Source organism: Silene latifolia, chromosome 5 (assembly GCF_048544455.1).
Source record: "Silene latifolia isolate original U9 population chromosome 5, ASM4854445v1, whole genome shotgun sequence".
NCBI lineage: Eukaryota > Viridiplantae > Streptophyta > Magnoliopsida > Caryophyllales > Caryophyllaceae > Silene > Silene latifolia.
The window spans coordinates 87,567,167-87,576,471 of NC_133530.1; the positions used below are offsets into that span (position 1 = coordinate 87,567,167).

The 9,305-nt window shown below is 38.4% G+C and overlaps 1 protein-coding gene across 1 annotated transcript; it reads right to left on the reverse strand.

Annotated features, from left to right (window-relative positions):
- Positions 1 to 959: 959 nt before the first annotated feature.
- On the reverse strand, positions 960 to 5,886 carry LOC141657779 (hydroxymethylglutaryl-CoA lyase, mitochondrial). The gene is made up of 8 exons (XM_074465120.1): positions 5,393 to 5,886; positions 4,418 to 4,585; positions 4,181 to 4,331; positions 3,668 to 3,847; positions 2,788 to 2,868; positions 2,520 to 2,683; positions 2,016 to 2,152; positions 960 to 1,477 (listed from the first exon to the last, which is right to left on the reverse strand). The coding sequence occupies exons 2-8, from the start codon at positions 4,582 to 4,584 to the stop codon at positions 1,104 to 1,106; spliced, it is 1,254 nt and encodes a 417-aa protein (XP_074321221.1). The 5' UTR covers position 4,585; positions 5,393 to 5,886; the 3' UTR covers positions 960 to 1,103.
- Positions 5,887 to 9,305: the final 3,419 nt, after the last annotated feature.

Genomic DNA, 9,305 nt, shown 5'->3' on the forward strand with positions numbered 1-9,305 from the left:
TGTGACCCGAAAACCGGACCCGACCCGAACATGACTGATCCGACCCGAAAATGAACCGTTCTGAAACCAACAAACCCGAAAATGACAAAATATAACTCCAATTGAACCGAAAAGACTTGAAATGGCTATTTCTCTATTATTCATTGACCCGAAAATGAACCGACCCGAAACAGCCCGACCCGTTTGACCCGAACTGACCCGACCAATAAACCCGAAACAGACCCAAAACCCGAAATGATTCGTCCCGACCCGAGTTAACCCGAAATCAATGAGAAACCCGAACTGACCCGACCCGAATTGACCCAACCCGAACCCGACCCGTTGACCTGTTTTGCCAGGTCTACAAAAAACCCATTTAGGGTGTGAGTGGGAAAGCACATGAGAGTGTCCCACCACCCATGTGCTTCTCACTTGTGAGAGGTCTTATTATGGTCTGAAATAAGACGGTTTAAAGCAAGACGGACTGAGTTACTTATAATGTGTAAATAGTTTACTCTACAATTTTAGAATCTCTCTATCGTATGGCATGTTCTCCCTGCTCGGAATAGGTGTCAATTCCTTCCCTTAGAACTATACTTGAGACTTTCCTACCTTATACGGTTCCGCAGTCAAATCTTTCTTTTACCGTCCTTTTTTTTACCAAGGCAAACCTAAAACGCAATATTCTTTTTACCTGAACATTTTTTTAAAAAAAAGTTCAATGTTTGTTGTCCATGTTGGACTTGATGGCGATACATAGTTTGCTTGGTTTTTCATACGGCATGCAGTGTAGTTTATTTAAGTTACAGTATAAAATTAGTCGGAAGTCGATGCGATGTATGATACGAACGAACGAGTAGATCTTGCTTAAGACCGTCTTAAGTTAAGACTTCTCACAACCGTTTTATTTATTTATTTTTGTCTTATTTAAATTGGTTCTGAGTGTCGTCTTAACTTGGAGTATAATGCATCTTATCTTATACTCTGTATGGCGTATACCGTATTTCATTAACCAACCAATGTGTATGTAATAAGTAGTTCATACATTTTCAGAATATATAATTGATACAAATTCACCTCTCTTTACTTGATGAGTTGATGATATTCATCTCATGCCATCACCTTCACAAAGTTGAGATCCTCGAGGTGTCGGCAGCAACACGGCCCAATGCAATGGCGGTTTTGGAACCAGACAGACGACCTAAGTGTTTGCAGATGAACTCACCAGCTGACAGCAGCTGGCCAAGGTCTACATTAGTCCGGATTCCAAGTCCATGAAGCATGTACACAACATCCTCGGTGGCCACGTTTCCCGACGCTCCCTTTGCGTAGGGGCAACCCCCGAGTCCTGCTATTGAGGAATCGACTGTGCTTATCCCCATTTGAAGCGAGACCAAAATATTGGGAAGAGATTGACCGTAAGTGTCGTGAAAATGTACAGCAATGCTCTCAGCAGGAACAACAGCCATTACAGCTTCGAGCATCGGAATTACTGTGCCTGTACTCAAGGAAGAACATGTATGAGAGAGAGGATTTGAGGCGGCATGGAAGACTAAAAAACGTGTTTATACACCGTGATTACAAAATGTTAGAATGAGGATTTGAGGCGGCATGGAATATATCAAATTTGATTTAATGAGGCCAGATTAGAGAATAAAACACATTTCACATACTGTGTATAACAAATGTTAGATATTAGAATGAGCATGTGAGACGGTGAACATGAGCAGCACACGTCAGCTAGCTTACTTGGTAAAGTCGAGGGGTGGTACACTACACTGGTACTTATGACCTGGGTTAGAAACCATTAGCATCAAACCTACCACCGTGGCTCCATTTACACCCGAAAAAACGGTCAGAACGCCCAAGTAATCTAATCATCTAATGTCAGGAAGCGTAAGATTTTTATTGAGATTCAAGACTTCTTGTTGACCAACATCAAGACGTGCATTGGGTAACAATGCCAAGATGTGAAATTTTTAGTGATGAGTATGAGAATAAATGGCCTAGAGGATTCGTTGGGTTTAGGACATTACCTGGAGTACCAACTCCGGTAGTATCACCGAGGGAGATCTCAAAGCAGCCCATGTCATAAAGTTCCTTAGCAACGTAAGCCACTTTCGATGGAGGAATTGGCCCTTCCACAGGACAACCAATCACACATGATACATACCTACAAAAGCATTCTACATTTGAGTTATCAATTTAGATAGATACAAAAATATGACATAAACAAGCATGCTAAGACTATAACAAATTTTGAACTCATAAAAGTTATTGGAACTCCCATAAAAACAACCCGAAGTACACCAAGAATGGAAAATATGGCCCGAAAATGAACAGATCCACAGTTACACGAAAATGACTAATTTGAAACACAAAACCTTAATAGCCCCAACTCGAAGATGAGATGATTGACCCGACTGAATAAAACCACCTCAGAGATTAATCAGCACTGACCCATACCCAAAATATCCACCCGTAATTAATCGACCCAGATGAGAAGCTGAGCGGGTTTGCCAAGTCAGATGAAAGCATACCCGCGAACTGGAATTGAAAGCTTTTTAGCAGCTGAAACAACAGCACGATAGCGAGCAAGACTCTCATCGACGCTGCAGTTTATGTTCGACTTTGAGAAAGCTTCTGAAGCTGATGCGAAAACAGCAACTTCCTTTGCACCAGCTGCAATAGCTGCTTCAAATCCCTATAAGTAAAATGACGAATTATGAAGACTGAAGAGACTAATCTACATCACATATGCACACTTGTACTGAAAGTCCAAACTCCAAAGCATGAAAATTTACTTGCCTTTAAATTTGGGGTCAACACAGGGAGACGTGCAGCATCAACGTGCCGGACTTGGTTCATCACATCTTTTGCATCTGATAGCTGCACACATTTTTGGAAAAGAGAAAAAACTGGTTAGCACCATGAAGTGATAGTCCAACTTGTGGAGGACCAAATTAAGGCTTATACTAACCACAATTGTTTTCCCCAACTCAAAACATGAAAGATAATGTCCATTCAAATTAAATTCACACAAAAACTTTATATACGAGACAACTTTACAAGTGCTAACCATTGGCCTTATAACTAATTGGTAAATACCTAAAAGGATTTGGGTTGGTCTCACTCACTGTTAATGTACTCCCACCGTCTCAACAGATTCTTTACGTTTACTTTTTCATATTTATCGAGGCGCATTTTGCGCCATCAATATCTTTCATTTTGTATTTGATAAAAATTATAAAAATTTGATATTCTTAATTTATTCAGAGAGACGAATCAAACAAGATCCCACATGACTATATTTTCTCTTATATATTGTCGAGAATATTAAAGATTTTCTTGAGTTGTGAATAGTGTCCAAAAGCAAATGTAAAGAATTTGTTTGAGGCGGAGGGAGTATAATTCAGTGTTTTACCAAGAAACTGTCTTAAATCGTAAACCTCGGATTCAATCAATCTCAAGATGGGTGGGTAGGGGTGGGAGAAGTGTATTTTTTTTTAAGGCAGGAAAAGAAGAGCACTGGATTGGGCTCTGCATCTTCCAAGGCCGGATAGAATTTTACGCGTCACACAAAAAACCAAAATTTAAATTGGAGCATAATGAACTCAGTTCATATGAACAAAACCTGTGCAAGTAAATACATGAGAACTCAGTCAACTCAAATACTAAGTTTTAATACCTGAGGTACCCATTTTGGCGAGACAAAACTTGTAGCTTCAACCACAGATAACCCAGTAGAGACTAGTCTTCGGATCAGCTCAACTTTAATATGGGTAGGCACCAGGTTCTTCTCATTTTGCAGTCCATCTCTTGGGCCAACTTCAACAATTTTCACTTGCGTTGGTATTCCACAAAAAGCCTGAAACAATCGAAAATACCACAAAAAGAATGACGCCAACAGACGAAACTACTTAAGTATAAACTTAGGAAAATAAATAAATGCACAAACCAAATGCACATTGCCACTCACAAGGATGCTTTAACAGACCAAATAACGGTTACTCTCGTATGTGACAGTGTCACGTGTAAGCAACTCAGATCGTTCTGTATTCCTATTCACTAAAGCGTTAAGAAAATAGTCTCACATATAAGACGTTCCGCAGAAGTTTTTATTGCCAAATGAAGGTAAAAAAGGTATCATTTCACAGTTCCACAAGACAAAGGATAGCCAATGGAGACTAGTTTTTATTACCTTACTCCTTGTGATACTAGTGCAGTTGTCTCGAGCCATATGATTCCTACCTAGGCTCAGGCTCCTTCGGGTGAAAGAGTCGCCTGGGAACTTGTCTCGATTTTTCCTACCCCAAGGAAAAACTTCTTCCATACGATCTTCAGAATCCTCACTGAAAAACGAGGGATCAGTAAAAAAAAAAAAACAGCAGACAGTTTATGCATTTACAAGAGACGTATCCCAAGAGAGTACGCTGACCTGCAGCTGTTGGATGTGCTGCATCGGCTTCCTTCAATCCAGCGTACTCCCATGCCCAAGTCTTCCCCTTGTGATCGACAAGCACCCGATGAAAACCTCTGAATTCTATCAATAGTGCTCATGCTAGGTAGCTTGTCAAAACCAAGGGGCTCCTGCAAACTCGACATCCTACAAGCACACATCAAAACTTAATCAGCTGCCTCGACTCTTGCCATATTGAGAAATCATCAACCTTTAAGCTCATTCACGATTTGTAGAGACCAATGTACATCATGTACGAAAACAACAAGCTAAGTCAGACAAAAATCATAAATAATACCGAAGAAACCTTCTTGCTCATAAAGTCTTAAACTAAGTTGATTCATGAGAATTAGCCATGTTGGCTATATATTGTTTCTATAACACTTTAATAACCAGATTTAATGTGCATAATTTGAATAAATAAATCGCGGTAATATTATCATGAAACAGTCTCATACGAGAATTTGTGCATAAATAATTACCATCACTCTTAAGAACCATATTGAATTACACAACAAATAACTATAAACAAGAAGGGAACAAATAATCAACACTAGACTTTCTTGTTCTATTACAATTTACAAACGAGAACTCTTTCTGTTTCAGTCAATAGTTTACGTTTACTTATTCTCCCCTCGCAAAATAAAGTAAAGTAAACTATTTGAAATCACAAGCAATTCAAGAAACAAATGCACTAAGAAATGAAAAATGAAACCATAATTATAAGTTCTTGATTAACAGAAATGCTAACAATTCTTGATTATAAACAAAAACCATGCACAACCCACATAACTTTACAACATAATTTCACCTAAACAATAATTAAATAACAATTTTCTGACATAAATTACACATTTCAATAATTCAAATTCAATTTAATTCCCCCAATTTCGTTCAGCTCATTGATCATATATTTCCAAATCAAAAACCCAGAAAAGGTTAAGCAAAACAAACCTGAATTGTTGAAGAGAAGGACTAAAAATCCCCTAAAAATTCAGGAATAAAAAAACCCTAGATTCCCAAATTGACAAAAAATATTCCCTTTTTTTTGTCAATTTTTTTTGTTTTAGAAATTAAGGCAAATGAAATGTAGGTGGGTTAGTTGAGGTAGGCAAAGTAACACATAAACATGAATCAGGTAAAGAGAGTTAGTTCATCAATCATTCTTGTTGTTTGGTGCAGAAAATGAGATCAACACATATTGAATTCAAAATTAAATTTAAAATTAAATTAAAATAAATAAATAAAAATGTGTGTGAATGAAATTAATAAAGGAGGTGTGTGGCTTCATAAGATGGTGACATTTATGGTTAATAAATTAATTTAATTTATCAATTTTATGAAGGTGGTGAACAATGGCCAGAAAAATGAAAGAAAAAGGAGGGAAAATTGGGTGGTTGGGCAATTTTTAGTTGGGAGTTTGGTCAATTTTTATGTGCTCTTTTCCCACCAATTACAATGGTCCATTATTATTATTGTATAAAATATGTGACTTGGGGGACATTCTCAATTTTAGTCTCCTCTTGCCAGTCACCGAGTCGGGTTCGGGATAATTCGGGTCGGTTGAATCAGCTTCGGGTTTGTAACATTTGGGATCGAATCGGTTGATTTCGGGCTCACGTCATTTTGGTTTAAATACTATCAAGTTACTTATGAATAACACAAATTGTTCTATAGGACCATTTTTAGCAAAAGACTAGCCTAATGGCCCAAAGCCCAACTAAGTAAGTTAATAAATCTGTAAAAAAATTGTTTATTTTGTTAGCATAATACTTTATCTTGATAACTTGCATATTTAAATATGTCGGTATTCATTATAAAATATCGGGTAATCAAAATAAAACTGAAATATGAATGTAATTATATGTTAACTTTGGGCTTTTCTCCTTTTGGGTCAGTCATATGTTATAGGACGGTCTTATAGGAGAGTTGCTGAATTAATAATAATCATTATGAAACAATAAACATTCGAATTGAGTTATATTAAGTTGGGTCAATTTGGATTCTATTCAACCTCGGGCGTTGAGTTCGGGTGCCAGGTCATGCCATATGAGACATGTCAATTTTGTCAGGTATGTTTGATGTATGGTTGAGCAAATACCCAATGATCCTAAAAATAAATAGATTTTTATTTGATCCGAAATTTAATACAGTAACAATCTGAATTTGAAACTTTCACATATGAAATCGAATCGAATATTGGTTTGAAAGATTTCGAATATTTGACACCCGATTAATTTTCGAATCGAAAATTGGACATCAAATTCATTATATTTGTCTAGATAATAAAAGTCCGATATTTGATCAATACTATGGCATAGTTTAATGTTATGATCATTAAATTTTAAATAAGCTATAATTCCACCCCATTGCGGTCCTCAATTCAATGTTCCTAAGACTTTGGTTGCCACATGAATCCATGATATCAAAACACAATTAGTCTTCTGAGAGTCTTCAGCTTGTGACCTCTCACGGCCCTTTCCCCACTTGCCCTCACACTTAGCTCTTTGAGAGAAGCCTCTTTAAAGAGAAGGATTTTATCCGTCTTCAATGAGAATTTGTGATCAAAACAACCTAAAAGACACTCAACCCTTGCTCGGTAATGCTAAATTTGATTCTTGATATAGGCATTTACATGTCATGTGCCACGGTCCGATATTGACAAGCTTAGCTATAATCGACACAGATATGACGTACGGCCAAACTGAAAATTGTGAAGATAAAACTGAAATTAGAGATGAAAATTAGACATTCGACGGGAAGGATTCTCTTCTAATGTAGTTTATTGTCGTATAAATATTTTACGCGCTTTGGCCTCAGATTCCAGGTGGCTACGTTTCATATTTCGGCAAAGAAGAAACAACCCTACTGCCAATTTTACAAAATTTATTCAGGATAAATGATGTTGGAAACAGCCGTAAACCCCTCCAAAACTATCATCTGGTTATATTCCGATAAATTAAGTAGTTCTTGTATAGTGAACGAGACATCTCCGAATAATCATGCTCCACGAACAAAGCAATCATTCGAAACTAAGCTCAAAGGAAGCATAATCCCTTGATTTGACGAAAATATTCCATTTTTTCTTTATAGCAGTGTCCTGATGCTGTTGTTTCTGCTTTGTTGCCCTCTCCTTCTCACGCGCGTCTTAAGAAAACCAACTTCTTGTACAATATCACCATCATACTCCTTCCAAACAATCTCAACCATTCCGTTTCTATACACCTCTTTCGCTCCAAACACGCAGAGGTTAATGCATCAACTCAAAATTGATCGAAACAACGCTCACAATGTTTTTGGGAAGGTCCTCGACCCATCTATATCTACCATAGCCACCAAGGACTCGCATGAGCAAGAGTATGCGCGACTTTAATGCTAGAGCTGGCAAAAGCTGACCCGACCCGAGGAACCCGACCCGACCAGATACAACCCGAAATATGGGTGAACCGAAACCGACCTGACCCGATAACCAATAGCGGCCTTATTTTTTTTCAACCTGAACCCGACCTGAGCTGACCCGACTCGTGACCCGATATTTTCTCAACCCGATAGATGACCTGATAATAAATTGGCTTAATAATGGTTTAAATAACATCAAATTCACATTCTTCTTAATTATTTTCACTTAAAATTGACCTGGCACTGGCCCGCTAATGACCCGACCCGACTTGTCAATCGTTGATGACCCGACCCGAAGATGACCCGACATGAACCGAACCGACTCTAACCCATCACTGACCCAACATAACCTGAACCCGATATAACTCAACCCGCTTTCACCCTATAATACTACGATTTTCCATGTCTATGGGTACTATATCGAGTGGGGCTTACTCTGTCGAGTAAGTATGTTTTTATACGAAATAGTAGTATGCCTCATGGGCACTCGATCGAGTACATGTGACACTCGATCGAGTAAGGGTCACTCGATCGAGTAAGTCACTTACTCGATCGAGTAAGTTGGTCTTACGGGTTGTTTTAGCCAGGTTTTGTTAATAACGCGTGATTAGTATTTAAGGGTTTCGTCATTTTTCTTAATAAGTTTTCACTTTTCTAAAATCTTTCAAAGAGAGAAAAGATTTGCGTTGCATTGTTCTCCGCGTTATTAGCAAATCCCAAGGGCTAGGATCGTCGGATCGTCGTGTTCTTTACACCGTTGAGTTCGTCGCATCAAGGGTAAGATTCTTGTATAATTTTTATATTGTTTTGTTGATTTTGTTTAAAATCCTAATTGGGTAGAATTGGAGGTTTTGGGTGTATTATGTTGATTAGGTGGTAATAGTATGTATATGTGTTATATGAGGAGGTTTCGTAGAGGAGCATGACTGATTAGCTGCTGTGACGGTCTTGTGGTTACTTATTCCAGCCCTACTCGGTTATTGTTTACATAGTATTGTTGATGGTTGATCATTGTTGTTGATTTATATCATATTGGAATCGGTAATTGGTAATTGTTGTTGTATAATGTGGTTGGCTGTGATTGCTTGTCTGTGGTTTGCGAGGTGTGTCCTTGGCTGAGTGGAGTCACTTGCGGGAGTGGCTTCACGCCCTTGATTCGCCTTCTGTGGAACCCGCCACAGAGGGGATGTGCACATTTAGAAACATGGGTTATTGCTCGGATGAGATGAGCGGGGCTTAGGTGGGAACGGCTGCGGTTCCCCACTGGCGGTGTGGAATACTTGTTGCAATGAGTATTCTGACATGATTGTTGTATTGTTTCTGTTGTATTGCTTTGTGTAAACAGTAACTGACCCCGTTTAAATGTTTTGAAAAATGTGGTGATCCATTCGGGGATGGTGAGCAGTTATTGAGCAGGTATGAGATGATGCGCATGGGATAGCTGGGTTGAGTTGCCACGAGATGTCTA

What these genes read in the sequence shown, in the direction of transcription:
- LOC141657779 (XM_074465120.1), bottom strand. Translation starts at nt 4,584, where the DNA reads ATGTCGAGTTTGCAGGAGCCCCTTGGTTTTGACAAGCTACCTAGCATG. An exon ending in CGCCAAAATGGGTACCTCAG is followed by an intron (nt 2,869 to 3,667) that starts GTATTAAAACTT and finishes AAATGTGTGCAG; the next exon opens with CTATCAGATGCAAAAGATGT. An exon ending in TGTTGACCCCAAATTTAAAG is followed by an intron (nt 2,684 to 2,787) that starts GCAAGTAAATTT and finishes TTTTACTTATAG; the next exon opens with GGATTTGAAGCAGCTATTGC.